At 60.1% G+C, this 18,522-nt stretch overlaps 1 protein-coding gene across 7 annotated transcripts in view; it reads right to left on the bottom strand.

Moving 5' to 3' along the window:
• Positions 1–16,243, bottom strand: part of NFIC (nuclear factor I C) — a 105,780-nt gene extending 89,537 nt beyond the window's left edge. For 3 of the 7 annotated variants that reach the window (XM_055248329.2, XM_055248327.2, XM_055248332.2), the window contains exon 1: positions 9,113–9,223. In XM_055248329.2, the coding sequence (XP_055104304.1) occupies positions 9,113–9,142 (30 nt within the window). In that variant the 5' untranslated portion in view covers positions 9,143–9,223. Of the gene's footprint in view, positions 1–9,112; positions 9,225–16,115 lie in introns of those variants that run through there. The other 4 variants (XM_055248331.2, XM_063620668.1, XM_055248330.2 and 1 more) reach the window with 4 other exon arrangements.
• Positions 16,244–18,522: the final 2,279 nt, after the last annotated feature.

The raw sequence follows: 18,522 nt of genomic DNA, 5'->3' as shown, positions 1-18,522 counted from the left end.
CTGTCCCATTTCCAGGCCGGGATGGGCAGAGCAGCCGCTGCCAGATCACCCTCCCTGCTCTGTGTTCCGCGTCCCCTTGGGCCGCCTCCGGCCATGGGGTGCTTCGCGGGGAGGGGCGGGACATCAGATTTCACCTATTACTGAGGCTCTGAAAATAGCCTCCCAGCCAGTGAGACCAGAGTCAGCTTGTACCAGTGAAGCTCCCCCACCCCAATGTCCCCCAAAGCGTGAGTCACCGTAACAGCTGCGGCGGGGACCGGACCTCAGGGCCCTTTTCCGCTGCCCCCGCTTCCCCAGCCAACCTGCTAAGGCAAAGGGGAGGTGGAGGGGGCCTGGCCCAGGCCCTGTCCAATCTCGTCCCTGCCCCTGACTGGATGAGACCCAGAGATGGGGAGCGGTTTGTCCAGGGTCACACAGCCGGTCAGCAGAGCTGGGACCAGAGCCCAGATAGTCTGGCCAGGGAAGCCGGGCAGTGGGGGCGGCTGGGTGGGGGGGATAGTGGGACGCGGCAGAGAGGATCCATAGAGGCGCCCGTGGAGGGGATGCCAGGCGGGCAGGAGGCCCGGACAATGGTGTCCGGCTGGGGCCGTGGCTGCCACCCAAGCTCTGGCGCTTACTGGGGCTGTGATAAGAGGCTGCTGGAAGGGACAGGGGAGGCATCCGTGATGGGGGCAGGGATCACTGTCCCCCCAACTCCTTCTCTCCCCAACCCCCCTCTCTCTCTGAATTCCCCCTCCCCACTTCTTAGCCCCTCTCCTCTGAATTCCTTTTCTCATCTGGCCCCTCCTAGATCTGAGTTCCTTTCCTCCTCCCTAACTGCCCCTCCCTTCTCTATGTTCCTCCCCTTCTCTGTGCCCTTTCCGGGGACAGGTGCCAGGGAGGCGGGCAGGGGTGGCGGCCCACGTCAGTGGTGACCCCGGCTAGTTACAGAGGCAGGAACACAAACAGCTTGTAACTGGGTCATGGACCTGCTGCCCCATCCTCCCTTGTCCTCCCCAGGGGATCAGACCAGGTGAGAGGCAGGGCCCGGTTGGCCGGTTGTCACTGTTTGTCCCACATGACCTGCAATAACCAGGGCCTCTTCCCCAGGGACCTCCTACTGCCCTCAGAGGCCCAACTGGCAAAAGAGATAACCAAGACAAGCTAGATACTGAAAATCCTCCCAAACTCCTACACATCCCTCAACGCCCTATCTCCAGTGTCCCCTCCTTCAAGCAGCCTTTAGTCCTCAACCCAGAGTTTCCCAGATCCAGCCAGGACCATCCAGTTCTATCACCTCCCCATCCCCAATCCTGAGGCCTAGAGTTGAGGCACCCACTGTCGGAGAAGGTGGCTGGGTGACAGTAATGTCTATTTTCACCATCTGAATGGCTGGGGAACAGATCACCTGAGATAAGCCTCAGTCTCTCACTCTGTACAATGGGCAGAAAGGAATATTGCAGCCTGCTGGAGACAGGGGAGCGTGCCTGGTGACCTTGTTCCTTGCAAGATGGTGGGGAGAAGGGGAACAAGGCCAGGTCTTTCCTGGAAACCCCAGCTTAGCCCACTGGGACTTCCTGACCAAAGAGAGCAGCAGCAGCTGGGAGAGAGACATCTGGACCCAAGACCTTGCTGAACGACCATGCCATGCACTGGGTGATGCCCCTCACTCACCTCCCTGTGCTCCTCCCACCCTGAAAGTCCAGGCCAGCAAACCAGGACATGAAACTCCAATTTCCAAACCAAAAGTTTCCAGGTAAAAGTGACTCAACAATCCTTCATGAGAATCTAGCTCATTACCTCCTTAGCACTTATCCCAAATTCCTATGCATCCTTCAAAGCCCTAGTCCTAATGCCTTCTTCTCTGGGGCAGGTGACTTGTCCCTGGTCACACGGACAATCCCAGGCCCATCCGGCACCAGTGTCAGGCTGTACCCTTGGGCCGCTCCTTCCCCTGGCTCAGAGAATCACAGCCTGTGGACATGTGAATGGTTCCCAGAGAGGGAAGATTCATTCTGTTGCTCAACAAACATTTAGTGAGTGCCTGCTGCATGCCAGTCCCAGGCACGGTGCCAAGGACTTGGCAGGGACCTGGGCTCGGCCCTCACCTGGATCCAGATCTGGAGTAGGGACGGATGGTTAAAATCAGCAAAATATGTAATAAAATGTCAAGTTGGGCAAAGTGCTCTGAAGAAATTTAAGAGTTTGAGGGACCAGAGAATCTCTGGGGTGAGGGGTGTTTTTTAGCTTGGGGTGGTCCAGGAAGGTCTCTTGCAGGAGGAGACACCTGAACAAAGTCTTGAGAGATGGCACTCCAGGCCAGGAGCTTTTCTGATGGAGAAATGGGTCGTGTAAAGGCCCTGGGGCAGGACCACGCCTGGCGTGTTAGAGGAACAGCGAGGAGGCTCATGTGGCTGGAGCAGAATGAGCAAGGGGGAAAGAGAGAAGAGGGGAGGGTTGAGGAGGGGACAAGGACAGGCTGGGCAGGGCCTTGTGGGCCACAGTGAGGAATTTGGGTAAACGGAGTCCACAGGGTTCGAACTCTCTGCCAAGGTAGTGAGTCAGCAAAACGAACCCTGGGTCCCCTACTTCCCTCTGTGCCTTGATGTTCTGGGAGGACAATGAGGGCTGAGCCAGAGGGGCCAGGAGGTGGAGGAGAGAGGCAGGGAGCGAGGCTGTGCCTCTTAGAGGCTGAGCGTTTGCTGAGCTATCATGTCTACTGCAAAATGGGGGCCGGGCACGGTGGCTCATACCTGTAATCCCAGCACTTCGGGAGGCCAAGGCGGGCGGATCACCTGAGGTCAGGAGTTCAAGACCAGCCTGGCCGACATGGTGAAACGCCATCTCTACTAAAAACACCAAAATTAGCTGGGTGTAGTGGCACACGCCTGTAATCCCAGCTACTTGGGAAGCTGAGGCAGGAGAATCGCTTGAACCCGGGAGGCGAAGGTTGCAGTGAGCCCAGATTGTGCTACTGCACTCCAGCCTGGGCGACAGAGCGAGACTCCGTTTCAAAAAAAAAAAAAGCCTACTGTGAAAGTGAGGACTATCATTGCGCCCACTACCTCGAGGAGGAGACTGAGGCATGAAATCTTCCACCCAAGTCACACAGTCGGGAAGGAACTGAGCTGGGACCAGTCCTTGGGCCTCCTGGCACCCCACCCCCACCCCTGGGCCCCTTGAGCAAACAGTCTTGGGCCAGAGCGTCCAGCGACACCTGATCTGCACCGTGCACACTCTCCGAGTCCCACATGGTTCCCTTCCCCTTGTTTGATCCCCAAGGTCGGTCGCAGGCCACATCCTCAAGGAGTCCTGGTCACCTCGTTTCCTGCCTGCCCCCGACCCAGCCTAGACTGTCGGTCCCACAAGGGCACAGCTTTGATCTGTTAGCATCTCCGGCATCCAGACCACTGAAGCAACGCTGCCATCTTCTGCCTCTGGGACCCCCCTCATCCATGCACCCCCATGTGTAAGGAAGGCTGGTACCCACACAGGGCTGGTCAAACTCAGGGAGACCCTGGACAGGGCTGGGCAGGGAGAAAAGACTAACAGAGGCCGGGCACGGTGGCTCATGCCTGTAATCCCAGCACTTTGGAAGGCCGAGGCAGGTGGAGCACCTGAGGTCAGGAGTTTGAGACCAGCCTGGCCAACATGGTGAAACCCCGTCTCTACTAAAAGTACAAAAGTTAGCTGGGCGTGGTGGCGCATGCCTGTAATTCCAGCTACTTGGGAGGCTGAGGTAGGAGAATCACGTGAACCCAGGAAGTGGAGGTTGCAGTGAGCTGAGATCACGCCACTGCACTCCAGCCTGGGCGACAGTGCAAGACTCCGAGAGAGAGAGACAGAGAGAGAGAGAGAGGGAGAGAGAGAGAGGGAGAGGGAGAGAGAGAGAAGGAAGGAAGGACGGAGGGAAGAAGGGAAGGAAGGAAGGAAGGAAGGAAGGAAGGAAGGAAGGAAGGAAGGAAGGGAGAAAGATAGAGAAAGAAAAAAGAAAGAAAGACTAACAGAAATGCCACGTTGGAGAGGTGTCTGAGACTGGGCCTTTCCAGGTCACCACTGTCCTTGTCACCCAGCCCAAAGCTGGGCTTACGCTGCGCAAATACACACAGAGGGAATGGAGGGAAATTGGAAAATGCCTCTGGGGTGTTCAGTGCAATTACTAGTTTAGCAACAACCACAAGCACAGCAGCACTTATTTGGCACCTACTGTATACCAGGTGTTGGACTAAGGTACATCGATGTCTCTGAGGAAAGTGCCATTATGTTTCTTATTTTATGTTGGCGGAGAAATGGAGGCTCGGGAAGACCAAAGTCCCGCCTCTCAACCAAAAGCCATTCATTCATTCATTCATTCATTCATTCATTCATTCATTCATGCAACAGGTATTTATTGGGCACCTACTGAGTACCAAGCCCTGCACTGTGGACCTCAGAAATGTCCTGCCTCCCCGGAGGTTGCAGTGAGCCAAGATCGCACTGCTGCACTCCAGTCTGGGTGACAGAGCGAGACTCTACCTCAAAAAAAAAAAAAAAAAAAAAAAAAAAAAATTGTGCTGCCTCCCTGAATCTGCAGCAGCCCTGAGGAAGTGGGGGTTTCTGCTGACTTCATTTCAGGGCAAGAAATGGTCCGGGGTGGGGGCAGGTCACCCACCAGAGTCAGGAAAGAGGAGAATTAGTTTAGCAATAATCACAAGGACAGCAGCACTTATTTGGTAGCACTCTATAGCAGTTATTTGGCACCTTCTCTCTACCAGGTACTATATTGGGTTTGGAGCCTCCTGAGCAAGATTTTGAGGCAGATCTGAGGGGTACTCTAGGTCTGTGTGTTGGTGATCCCCATCGGGGCAGATCCGAGGCAGGCAGAGCTGTGTCCTCGTCCGTGTGGTTGTCAGGGAGTGTGCACGCATGTGCACCCAGTGTGTGGCCATGGATGTGTCCTGGTCAGGACATGGGTGCCCGCACACCGTGTGTTGCAGGGCAGACCGGCACCCAGGTGAGGTCGGTGTGGACACAGGCGGGAGAGTGGGGGGCGGGCCGTGGCAGAGGCAGGAGGCCCAGGCAGCGTTTCCCATCCATTTGGTGTGAGAGAGAGGGAGGCCAGCTCAGAGAGACAGAGAGATGGAAAGAAGAGGAACAGAGAGAGAGGGAGGGAGGGAGGGAGGGAGAAAGAGAGAGACAAAGAGAGAGAAGATAGAAGGAGAGAGGGAGAGAAGGGAGACGGGAGAGATAGAGAGAGAAAGGAAGAGGGAAAGATGGAAAGGGAGACAGAGAAGGAGAGAGGGAGAGAGAAGAGGGGAGAGAGGAGGAGAGAGAGAGAGAAGGAGAGAGGAGAAGAGAGCGAGATGGTGGGAGAAAGGGAGGGAGACACAGAGAGAGAGACAGAGAGAGAGAGGAGAACGCTGACTCTGCCAGAATCCCAGCTTTGGTGATTTACAGGGCGCTTGGCCCTGGCGCGCAGAGGCACCTCCGCCGCAGAGAGGGGAGGGGGAGAAACAGAGAGAGATGCACAGAGAGACCAAGAGAGGGAGATACACCAGGAGAGTGGTGGCGCCTCGTAGAGAGTGAATCAGAGGCCACCAGGCCCCGGGTGGGGGGCACACGGGGAGAGACTGCCCACCTGCCCAAGCCGCCAGATGGAAAATGGCCTGAACCCCAGCTCTGCCAGCCCCACTGTGCCACCTCAGGCAGGCCCTGGCCCTCTGACTCTTAGCCCCTCTCCCAGCACTGAGGGGCTGCAGGCCCCCTGCTCCTGGTAGGCACCGCCCAAGCTCCCTCTAAGAACCTACACTGGGCCTGGGCTCTGCTGCCTCCCCCACCCCCACCTATCCCCAGGGCCCAGGAGATGCTTAAGGAAGATCTAGAAAATCCAACAAAGGTTGGGGGTCTGGGGTGGGAGGACAGCCTCTCCCAGCCTCAGTTACCCTGCGGGAGAAATGGCAGCAAAGCACACTCTGCTCCAAGAGGGCATGGGACGAAGGAATGAAGGAAAGAATGAATGAATGAGGCAGGGACCGAGTGGCGGGATGGAGGTGGCCCAGGGAATGCGCCATGCTGCGGCCAAGAGGGACTTGGCCCCAAACCCGGAATAACTAACGTGGCGGTGGCGGTGGCGCCGGCGGGAGGGAGGCAGGGAGGGAGGCCCAGAGCAGGCGCGGGGAGGCCGGCCTTCCCGCCGGCAGGATTTATGGGAGCCACAGGCTCCACACAGTTCCTCTTAAGAGTAAAAGTGAAAAAGCGCTTGAGTCACCGCCGAGCCTGGTCCGGGGCTCCCAGAATGCCCCAGGGCCGCCAGCGCCCACTCCCCCCTCGGCGGGCTGGGCCCGGGTGGCACAGAGCGGGCTGGCACCGAGATGCCCCCCACCCCCCGCCAGCCTCGGCTCCCGAGAAGGATCCGGGTCGGATCAGCTAAAAGGGAGCTATTTTCGGTTGGGCTCAGGTTGTAAAATTAGCTGGGAAAAGCGGGAGAGGGAGGCCCAGAGACAGAGAGAGACAGGGAGAGAGGGGGCAAGGGGAGACACGCAGAGACAGAGAGAGGAGAAAGGGAAGGTGAGACAGAGATGAAGAGACAGACAGACATATCGGAGAGAAACACAGTGACAGAGAGGAAGGGGCAGAGAGAAAGAGACAGAGAAACAGACAGAGACACATCGGAGAGACATACAAAGAGCGCAAGGGGAGGGAGAGACAGAGAGACAGAGACACATCAGAGAGACATGCAGAGACAAAGAGGAGAAAGGGATGGTCAGATAGACATGAAGAGACAGAGACAGTGAGACAGACTGAGACATCAGAGAGACAGGATGAGAAAGAGAGACAGAAAGAGACCAATAGTGACTGGGAGTGAAACAGAGGCGGGGAGAAACAGAGACACAAACACACACAGAGAAAGACAGAGATAAACACACACAAAAAGAGACCAAGATGAGAGAAACGGAGGGGACGTGACTCGGGAAACTGAGTCAGGCAGCCAGGACTTGGGTGGGAGGCTCCTGCATGGGGCACTTAGCGTCCTTCTGAGTCCCCCAGCCCGCCCCGCTGGCTACCCCAGACCAGGCTGGGCCTTGGGGGAGCAGTGGGGATTACATTCAGGCTGAAGAGAAACTGGAAAGGGGGTCCCCAGCTCCACTCCAGGGCTGGGGTGGAGGGCGGGGCAGAGAGGAGAATCGCAGGGGAGGAGGGAGCCCCCTGCACTTGGCACTCGCCGTCCCCACCCTGGCCTGGGAGCTCTCTGCTTCTGTCTCGCTGCCTGTCTCTGTCTTCTCGTCTCTGTCTCTTGCACGCAGCACCCCTGGATAGTTTTTAGTTTTTAGCCTCTCTGTTTTTCGGTTTCCACAGACAGCCCGCCTGGCTGGTCCTTGCCCTGTTCCTGGAGAAACTGCAGCTGAGTTAGCAATTCTCTGAGGCAAAGCCTGGACTGTGGTTCTCGCTACCCCCTAACCCACCCCAGCAACCAGGATGTCTCCCAACCAGCCCTGATGGGGGAATTCCAGGGTGCACAGGCAGCCTTCCAACCTCCCCAGCCTGGAACAGCCTCCCTTCAGCTCAGCCCTCCCAAATGGCTCCTTCCGGCTGGCGAGGACAGAGCGGGGACACCTCAGTCACCCCATAAGCCCAGAGACTTCAAAGCCTGCCCAAGGTCACACAGCGTGCCCACTCGAACCCTAGTTGTTCTTGGAGAGCTTCAAAGAGATGCCTTCTTCGGAACCCCTCCCCAAAGCTGCTCAGAAAGGGAAACTCAGGCTGGGACGAGGACTTACCCAAGGTCACTCAGGGGATCACAGGTAGGACAGACCTCAGACCCCCTCAGCACCAGCTCCCACATTCCCTGTCGGCTGCAGGGGGCCGGTGAGAAAGACCGTACCAAGGACCATGCCTGGCGTGGGGGGTCCCTCGCTGCACCATGCCCTGGGGCGGAAGCCGGGGACGCACATACTCCCCACACAGTGCTCCTTAAGACGGGCCTGGCCCTCGCTGGAATCGCACCCCCCACGTGCCGGGACTTTACAGTTTGCCCGCCATACTGCCCCCTCTCCAAAACCGGCCTTAGCCGCACGTCACTTCAGGGGAAACTGAGGCCAGAACCTCTCCAGCCTAAAGACACACAGCGTAAGGAGGAAAGCAGCGGTCTAGAAAATGGAACTTGCAGACCTCGGGGTCCCCGGGGAGCCTGGGGCTGGAAGGAGTCCCCGGGGGGGAGCCGCCCCCTCCCCACACACCCCCTCGGCCATTGCACAAGGCTCGGCCCCGGGGCAGTCTGGGAGTGCGGCCAGGGGTGAGAGGCTACGGGAGGGGGAGGGGGGTGAGAGGCTACGGGAGGGGGAGGGGGAGGGGGCAGGGGCAGGTGCCGGGCTGGCGAGGGCGTCCGCAGCGCCGCAGTGCCCGGGCCAGACCCGGAGCGCCGGGCCTCCCGCTCCTCCCAGCGGCAGCTCCAGAATCCAGAATCGATGCAGCGAAAATACCGGGACGGTGCTGGGGGGGTTGCAAAGGGGGGGCACCGAGCCGGGCCGCCAGAGCACCCTTCCCCCTCCCGGGCCTCCAACTTCTCCTGCCCCCTCCCCCTCCATGCACACGTGGGCCAATAACGGGGGAAAGGCGGCCGAGGGCCAGGGCGGCCCGCACAACCTTGGTGGGGGGACAAGAGGGAAACACATGAGAGGTCCCCTTCTCTCCAGCTGGGGAGACCCAGGGTCCAATCACGACCCCCTAGATTCCTCTCAGAGGCAGGCGGGGGGCTTCCCGCAGAGCCCTTGCTGGAGGGGGGCCAGCCCCCACCCCGACCTTTCCGAGTGTTGGGGCGGGGGTGCGGAGTGCGTCGGAGTGGGGGGGGGGCGCAAATCTGCAGATCAAGCCCCACATCCGGGAGAGGTCCCGAGAGTCGGGGGTGGGGGGGGCTGGGCGGGAGTCCCGCGTAGGGGGTCCGCGGTAGGTAAGGGTGTGGAGGGGTACCCAGCCTGACCCATCCCCCCACCGGACCCCAGCCCTCGGCACGGGGGGCATCCCGGGCAGGGATGGCGGGAGGGACGCGCGCCTTTTTCGTCCCGCCTCCTCCGGCTTCAAAACTCCGGGGCAGGGATGCGGGGGGCGCGGGGCACGGGGCGCGGGGGCGCCGGCGGGGGCCGGGCGAGGACCGTACCTGGGTGAGGCAGAGCGGGGACGAATACATCCCGGGCGCGGCGGGAGGCGCAGGGCCGGCCGGAGCGGGCGCGCTGAACTTACTGAGTCATTTTTCCAAACCACCCCCCCGCCCCCCCCCCCCCCGCCCGCCCCGCGGCCGGCGCGCTCTCCTCGCCGCCTCCTCCCTCGGTCTCCCTCCTCCTCCCTCCCGCTCTCCCTCTCTCGCGCTGCTGCCCGCCTCGCTCTCTGTCCCTCTCTCCCTCCGTCTCTCTCTCTCTGTCTCTCTCTTCCTCTCTCCCCCGTCTCTGTCTATCTCTCTCTACCCTCTGACACCCGCCCACCCCCCATTTCTCTCCCCTCCCACCCCGAACCTTCCACTTCTCAACACCCAACTTTCAAAGAAACGAGGGAAAAAAGGGCGCGAGCGAGAAAGGAGAGCCTCCCCCGACGTCTCAGGACCCCCCCTCCCGTATTTACACAATGCCCCAGGGCACTAAACCGGGACCCCAGGACTGCAGGGCAACCCCCACTCGGATCAAGCGGAGGGAGGGACTGGGTTGTTTCTGGACACTGAAGGGCCAGAGGTGGATTTTTAAGGCCCCCCCTCCCCACCCCCCCATCACCCCCGAGCTGGCCGGGAAGTTGGAGGAACGAGCCAGGGGGGAGGGAAGGAATGAAGAAGTGACGTGCGCAGAGGCCGGCCAGCGCGCCTCTTTCCCCTTAAAGATGTACGACCCTGGGTGCACGGTGAGCTGGTCCCACAGCACCCTGGCTCCCTTCTCCCCCCAGAGCCAGGCAGGGGCTGCGGGTCCCCAGCTAGAGGAGCTTGTGTGCAGCCGTCCCTTCCTTGGCCAGAAGGGCCCAGGCTAACACGGGAGGCTCCAGAATTTGCTCTCTTCACCCAGCACCCAAGGGGCAGGGGCAGGGTGGCCTCGCCTGAGTGTCTCTCCAGCACCCCAGGAGGACGGCGTCCAGGCGGGATCTCCAGCTGGCCAGATAAACCCTTGCAGCCTCCCCCTGGGTATCCAATAATTTCCACCTGCCTCAGGGGTGTGCCCTTTTCACAGATCTCAAGACTGAGGTATGGCAAGTGTGGCTTCGAGCCAGGCCATCTGGCCCCGGAGCCCACATTCTGTTCTCCTTCTAGAATAACAGGGCAGAGACCTGGCCTGCCTCTGTCTGAGCCCCCAGGGCATCTGATGACAGGGCCCCAACCCTCCCCCGGTTCACTCCCTGGATCCTCCCAGGCTTGCTCAGAGGCTGCTGTGTCTCTCATTCCCACCCCAAGGGTTCTCCCCTATAAAGTGGCTTAAAGGTGCCCATCCTGTGGGATTGCTGGGGATAAGGACAATGACCTTAGCAGAGCCTTGACCTTCGGTCAAATGTCCACTAAAGACACATTCTTAGAAAGCTTGGCCATTTCACCTTATCTCTCTGAGCTTCCCAAGGACAAATGATAACCCTCTCACCAAGCTGGGGCAGGGGCCCCAGGCCCAGGGGCACAGGAGATACCAGCACCCATTATCCTCGGGCGTTACAGGAGAGGAAACTGAGGCCCAGAGAACGGAAGCCACTTGCCCAGGGCCTGACAGGTAAACTAGGAGGGAGCAGAATTCCTGGAGCGTAGGTTCCCTAGGCCACCCACAGGCTCCTCTCTGCATGACAGTGACATTATTCAAACAATGCTTAGTACATCGCGAACGCTCCATAAATGTGTGTGTGTGTGTGTGTGTGTGTGTGTGTGTGTGTGTGTGTGTGTGTTTTAAACCCACTGTGCAGCTGTGGGGAGCATTTGAATTAAACGGTGAGAAGTGTGTCTGGAAATCCACATACTAATATAACGTGAAGCAATATTTTATTAAAACACGCTAGGGACACGTATAGGGTGAATTCTAAAATTCACAGACATTTAAAAGTTGCAGTTGACTTCAGACAATCCTCCTAGACTTCCAGACCCTGTGCCTTCCACCCTCCCTCCCCTGTACAGACCACCCTGCCTGCAACCTTCATTCAGCAACTTAGAATCCTTTGGAAGGTGAAGTTTAGAGAGCAGAGACTGCCCCTCTTGGAACTTCGGTTTCCTCATCTGTAAAACAGCTATGGTAACAGGACGCATCTTGGAAGGTGGGGAAGGTTGGAGTCTTTGCATAGCATGTGGGAAGGCTGTGTTAATATTATTGGTGGTGGTAGCTGCAGGGAGAAGCTTCTGCAAGTGTACAAACAGCAGCCTATATCCCAGTTTGGGTGGGAAGGGCCCCCCGCAGCACACACAGTTGGTTCCCTAAACTGCAGCGCAGGCTCGCTACTTGGGTCTATGTCTCCTCCAGCCAGCAGCTTTATCTCTCTGCACCTCGGCTCTCCCTCCGTGAAATGGGGCGACGCCAGCTCATAACCCTCCAGGTTGCAGGCAAGTCAGCAAATACCTGCCCGGGCTTACAGCAGGGAACTGTACATCGTAGTTTCTTTAAAAAGGCAATCGGTGGATTTGGACCTGCGTGTGGAGGGCCTGGGAGATGGGTGCATGATTTAGCTCCTGACGCTTTCCAGCACAATCTGGCTCATTTTTTTTTTTTTTTTCAAAGCACTCTCTCTACAGTTATTTCACTCTTCGGCATCTCTGTAACTGTCCCAGATACAGGAGCACAAAAGAGTTGACTGCCACCTATAAAACTAATGCCCACAATTTGGAGGCAGCCATGCTGTCCATCTGTGTGGGAATCCCGGCACAGGCCGGGACACTATGCAGCTGAGTAAAACCAGCGGCTCCCAACTGGTGATGTCCCCAAGAGACAAGTGAGGGGACAGGAAGCTGGAGAGCTCTCCCCCTTGGCACTGTGGACACTGGGGCTGGATCACTCTCTGGGTTGGGGCCATCCTGGGCACTGCAGGGCACTGAGCAGAGTCCATGGCCTCCACCCACTCCATGCCAGGGGCACCCCCCGGTCGTGACAAACACAAATGTCCTTAGACATGGCTAAGTATCCCATGGGAACAGAATCACCCCTGGCTGAGACCCCACTGCTGTAGACCCAGCAAGGAAATTCAAGATCTCATTTAGGGTTTTAAAGAGTACACATGTATTTATAAACATATATACAGTATCCTTTACACACACACACACACACACATCTCCTTTGGCTGGGTGTAGTGGCTCACGCCTATAATCTCAACACTTTGGGAGGCCGAGGCAGGCAGATCACTTGAGGTCAGGCGTTCAAAACCAGCCTGGCCAATGTGGCAAAACCCCATCTCTACTAAAAATACAAAAATTAGCCGGGCATGGGGGAGGGTGCCTGTAGTGTCAGCTACTCGGGAGGCTGAGGCTGGAGGTTCGCTTGAACCCGGGAGGTGGAGGTTGCAGTGAGCCGGGATCATGCCATTGCACTCCAGCCTGGGCAACAGAGCAAAACTCCATCTCAAAAAAAAATATATATATATATATTATATATATATACACACACACACACACACATACACATATATCTCCTTTATGGAAATACACGAGTATTTCCACAAGTACATCCTTTATGGAAATATACACATATGCACATGTATCCTCTATAAGAATGTGTATTTCTCACTCCTGCAAATGCTCCAACTATAGATGGTAACATTCTGGAGCGGGGTTCCACCCAGGAATGGGGGTGATCAGAAGGATTGGATGTTTTTTCCTCTGGATACAGTTGTATCCTCTTCGTATGATCACTAATGGCTTCAGTAATTAAAGGAAAACTTAAGCTGAATGCAATTCACAGAGCAACTCAGGCAGGGGAGACAGGAACCCCCAGCCCCCCACGGGAACCCCACAGCCACCACACCCAGAGAATAAAGGACATAATTTTGCAGGAAATGATTAGACAGCAGTGCAGTGTGCAGTCAGCCTTCCCCGAGCCCCGCACCTGCTCAGCAAGGGGCTCACAATGCCAGCTCCCCAGGAACCCTGCAGGGGTCCCATGTGGTCCCATTTTACAGATGAGAAACTGAGGCTGTAGGAAGGGATGTTAAAGTCATGTGAGTTAAAGGTCAGATAGGCCGTTGAGGCTGGTACAGACAGACACACACACCACACACTACAACCTACAGAGACACACAGACACACATCGTGCGGACTCAAACAGCTGCAGACACAGACTCCACACAACACCCAGCTACATACATACTCAAAGATACAAATACACGCACAGACTCACACAAAAACAGACCCATATATCATCACAGCCTTCCCCACACCTGACCTCAAATACCTCCTCAAAGAGGGGCGAGCAGAGACACACACACACACACAGACCCACATGGCACACACACAGCCACAAACACACCCTCCCAACTCCCCACAGGACGCTTCTTTACAAGCACAACACACGGACATAGCTGCCCCCACACAAGTGCAGACACAACCACAAACACGTGGGCACTTGTCCACAATCACACACACACTCCACACAAAACCACACACTCTTACAAGCACACACACACCCACAAGTGGAACCCCCCCGGTATGCCAATAGAGGCACACACAGAGTCACATACGCACCATCACAATGACACACAGCACGCCAACTCCCTGCTCCTCCTGCACCAGCTCTGCCCAGAGCTGGGCTCTTGGCCTTGCAGAAACGCGGTGGGGACAGGGAAGGGCAGGAGGGTGAGATGTGGTTGTCTACCCCCGGCAAGTGCGGTGTTTGTGTCCGTGAGTGCGTCTGCCCATGTGTGTCTGTGCACGCCTGTGTGTGTGACGTCTGTCTCTAGACAGGCCTGTGTGTCTATGTGAGTCTCTGTGTGGTTGTGTGTGCAGCGTCATGCAGACACAGACACAGGCACCGTGAGGGAGTGTCGTGTGTGTGTGTGTGTGTGTGTGTGTTTAATTATGACTTCATGCACGTGTGTCCCGCTGTGCACAGGACCCAAAATGGGGACAGAGGGCCATGCCGTGTGCTGAAGGCCAGGGCGTCCAACCGTCCCTCCGGGGCTGCGGAGGGCGAGTGCGGTGAGTCTGAGGCTGGGAGTGGGTGTGGGGGATGGTGACAACCTGAGAATGACCTTGAGTGTTGTTGGGGGAGGTCTCTGTGTCATTGTGGGTTTTCTCTCCTTCTTGACATCCCAAACAGCCCCCCATGATGGGATGTCAAGAAGAAAGCGAGAGACACCAGCCTGGCCTTGGGCTTTTTATATTTAGAAAATTATATCAAACGCACTGGGGGTGGGGAGCGGCGGGGATTTCCCTGGAGGTGAGAAAACAGCTCTCTGTGCCCACAGCCTCTGGACCATTGGGGGCAAGTGCTGGAGGCGGGACTGCGGGACCAGTCCCGGTGCCCCTAGGCTCTCCCCAGGATAGGATAATAGGGGTCTCCTTAGCCACCTCCCCAGCCCGTCCTAACCCCTGTGCTGCTGTAACCACCCACCCCTCGGGACTTCCACGGCCTCTCAGGGAAGGGGGAACCCCCGCCGCCCCGCCCCCCTCGAGGCAGGTCCCCGCGCAAGCGCAACCCCTGGCGAGCGACGTCTGGTCTGCGTGCCGAGTGATCGCGTCCCGGCGCCACCTCGCGCCCGAACCTCCAGCCAGGACCCAATCGGGCCAAGAGGATGGGGGACCTTGAAGGCTGGGGGAAGTGGAGGGGACGTAGGGGATAGGTAAAGGGACAGAGTTTTGAAAAGGTGGAGGGAGCGCTCTTCCTCCGCTGCCCAGGCAGTCCCCAGTTACAGGGAAAAAGGAACTGGGGTAGGCGAGGCCGGGAGTGGAAGGCAGACCCTTCCCCTAGGGGGACGCTCAGCGCCAGTCACTCGCACACAGCAAGCGGCACCCAACTGTCCCCGGGAACGCGGCCACTGGACAGTTCTCCACTCCCTGGCGAACCCCCCAACCGCCACACACCCACACGGGGACACCCCACGGTCACCCAGGGACACACGGCTCCGCGGACACGCAGCCCAGCCATAGTTTCACAACACCGTCCCGCAGGGACGCGCGCACAGCTGCCCAGTTATCCAAAGACACAAGTGTCCCGCAGCCGCACAATGCGGGCGGCGCTCACAACACAACACACGCCAGCACGTGGATGTGCAGACACACGCGGACATAGAAAGCGGCGGAGCCGACGCGCTGGGACCCGCGGCCCCAAGGCAGGTACACTACCAACCCGCCGCGCACACCCCGGACGCTCCCCCAGACGCCAATGCCGGCCCGTTAAGGAGCGCATGGGCTCCCACGCACCCCTCGAGGTGCGCACGACACCGACGCCAGTCGACCGGACACCGGAACCCCAAGTGCAGCCACCGCCGCTCCCGGGCCTGGGGCGCGCCAGGCCGAGACCCGGGGATCCCTCCCAGCTAGGGACCCCGCGCGCGCGGCGGCGGGGCCGGGGTCTGCCGAGGGGCGGGGCGGGGCGGGGGCGGCGCGAGGCCAGGCGGGGCGGCTGCTCCTGCGCGGCGCCGAGCGCTGCCGCCCGCCCGGCTCCAAGTTCAAGGCGCCCGGCGGCGGCCGCGGCGCGCTCTCCGCCCCTCTCCGCAGCGGCCATTTTCCGCTAGCTGGCGCGCCGCGCTCGCCCGGGCCGGGGCACCCCGCGGGGGCCGCCGCGACCCCCGCCCCACGCGCCGTCCCGCCGTGAGCCCCCTTCCTGGCCCGGGCTCCCCCACGGACTGCGCGCTCGGGGGTCGTGCGCCCAGGGCCGCGCCCTCCCGCCTGGGGTCTGGCCCGGGGAGGGGGCGGGGGCCCGGCCTGGGGTTGCGGGGGCCTTCTCCGGGGAGCCCCGCCCTCCCCGCCAACTCCGCGGCGCCCGCGAGGGGCCCCCCACTTGGGGTCTCCCGCGGCGCCCCGAGCGCCAGCTCCGCCCCCAGCCGGGGTGCGGGGGGGGGATCGTGGGTAAGGGTCCCGTGGCGACTGGCGAGTGGGGGTCCCCGCCTCGAGCCCCTCCTCCGGGCGGCCCCCGCCCCCTGTCCCCCCAGATCTTGCAACTTTCGCCCGGAGCCCACGCACCACCCCAAAAAGTCCCCGGGCGAAAACGAAAGTGGGTGCGGCGACGTACCATGGCGCTGCTGCGAGGAGGCGAGGCCGGCGCCGGAGCGAGCGCGCTCGGTCCCCGGCGAGGGGGGGCCGCAGGCGGCGGGAGGAGGCGGCGAGGGAGGGCGCGCGGGGGAGGGAGCGAGCGCGCCAGGGAGGGGGCGCGCCGCGCCCGCCCCCCAGGCCCGCAGGACCCTCCCCTCGGCCCGCCCTCCCCCCGGTCCCGCGCGCCGCCCGCGCCTCAGGCTGCTCCGCGCCGCGGCTCCGGCTGCGGCGGCTCCGGCTGCGGCTCCATCCCCGGCCCGGCCCGCGCAAGGGGAGGCCCGGGGAGCGGCGGCAGCGGTGGCGGCGGCGGCTGCAGGTCGCGGGGCCCCGGCCGGGCTCGCTGCGGAGCGAGCGGATCCACCTTCGCCGCGGCGCGCGCGCACACACACGCGCACACACACACTCGCGCGCAGGCGACTCGGGGACACCGGCGGGTCGGGCCTCCTCGACTCAGCCACGGACACACACACACCACACACGGACACGCGCAGAGATCCCCGCGCGCGGCGCCTACAGCGTGTGACGGACACACGGCCCGTGGGTGTCCGCCGGGCACACAGGGACCCATGCTCGAAGCCGGTGGGGCATCTGGGACACACACTTTCTGCAGGAGGTCAACACAGACGCACACTCGCAGCCTGTGGGGCTGGCACCCCGAGATCACACAGACGCACAGTCCCAGAGAGACACCCAGACCTCAGAGGGACCCACACGCCGACCCCCGGGACCCCTTCCCGAGCCGCCCTAGCCGGTGACTGCGGGTGTCCGGGGACACGCGGCTACACACACGCACAGCAGGGAGACGGGACAGACGGGGACACAGACAGAGACTCCGACACCGAGGGCGACAGACCTGGGGGCAGGGGTCCCGCAGGGGCTCCAGGCAGGGGGCGGCGAGGGAGCGCTCGCAGCGGCCCCCGTAGGAAGTGGGGGGCAGCGGGCGCCCCCTCCCCCGGTCAGGATTAATGGCGAGGCCTCCGCAGCGGAGGAGGGGCCGGGCCGAGGTGGGTCAGCGCCCCCGCCCCTGCCGCGCGAGCCGCTGCGGGTTGGGACCGGCTGCCGCAGCGCCCCCCCAAGCGCTCTCCCGCAGTCCCCCTCCTCTGACAGCCGCAGAGTAGGCACCGCCCCCTCGCCCCCACCTGCTCTGCGTCTGGCGCAGCTGGGGGAGGTTGCAGGGGGTGCAGGGGGGGAGTGTTGCTCCGACCTGACGGGTGAAAGGGGTTCTGCTATGGTCCTTCTGTCTGTCTTTCCCCAGTTCCACCCCCCCCATACACACTGAGGATCCAGGATTTCAGGGACCCCTTTGGGGGAGTGGTTCCCTGCTCCCCCAGGGAGGACGCCAGGGTGGGGGTGGGAGCAGGCGGCACCCCGGGAGGAGAATCAGTTCCTGGAGTGCCCCTTCGGAGCGATGGCTGAGTCTGGGGGTTCTGGAAGTTGAGTCTGGCACTCTGGGAGCTGAGCCGTTCTAGGAGACGGTGATGCCAGCAGCTCTGCCCACATGGTAGGTGCTCAGTAAGTGTTGTCTACGCTAAGGATGTCTCAGCCAGCCCTGAGGCATTTACCCTGTGCCCTCATCTTCAGAAGCTGAAGCTTTCCCATTTCATTTCTGCAGTCTTCGCCCCATAGTTCAGAAGGAACCAATGAGGCCCAGAGAGGGGTCAACCTGGGGTCAACCAGCAGGGACCCTAATGCTTTCTCCAGGGGTGTGGCAGGCACCGAGGTTCTGCAGGCCCCCACCGCTCCCGCAAACCTGAGGCAGGACCGACAAGGGAAGGGTTAGCGACTTAGAGACCCCCCTGCTCCCTCCCCCTCCCGCCCGTCTCTAATCGGCCTCTGCTAATCCGCAGCTTGAATCCTCACCCGCTCCCCTGCCTCGGGGAATTAGGTACCTGGGGGTTTGGAGGGGAGGGGAGGGATGAGTTGATAGCAGCCAGGAAGTAATGAGGGGCGTAGAGACAGTGGAGCACTGATGTAGTGCCTCTCACCCATTACTGTGCCTACGAACCCTACACCTGCCTGGCATTGCGTGAAGTGCTTGACATGAACCTACTCACTTACCCGTCACCGCAGCCCTCTAAAGTGGGTGCTATTACCATCAAGCCCATTTCACAGATGAGGAAACTGAATCTCAGAAAGGTTTAGATACTTGCCTGAGGTCGCCGAGCTGAGAAGTGGTGATGGTTGGGAGCATCTAATTTTAGCATCTTTTGTGATCTGAATGGGCTTAGAATTTCCCAGATCATCAAGTCCTGGTTCCTTTTTACTTCACACTTCTTCCCTCAATCTGTCTATTTCCTCTCACATTTTATAACAAGCAGAGAGAAGAAACCAGGCTGCGCTTTCAACACTTTGCTGGAAATTCCCCTAGGCTACATATCCAAGTGCAC

This window comes from Symphalangus syndactylus, chromosome 17 (assembly GCF_028878055.3).
Source record: "Symphalangus syndactylus isolate Jambi chromosome 17, NHGRI_mSymSyn1-v2.1_pri, whole genome shotgun sequence".
NCBI classification, from domain to species: domain Eukaryota; kingdom Metazoa; phylum Chordata; class Mammalia; order Primates; family Hylobatidae; genus Symphalangus; species Symphalangus syndactylus.
The sequence above is the reverse complement of the archived record's forward strand: the minus strand, read 5'-3'. Positions and strand labels throughout refer to the sequence as shown.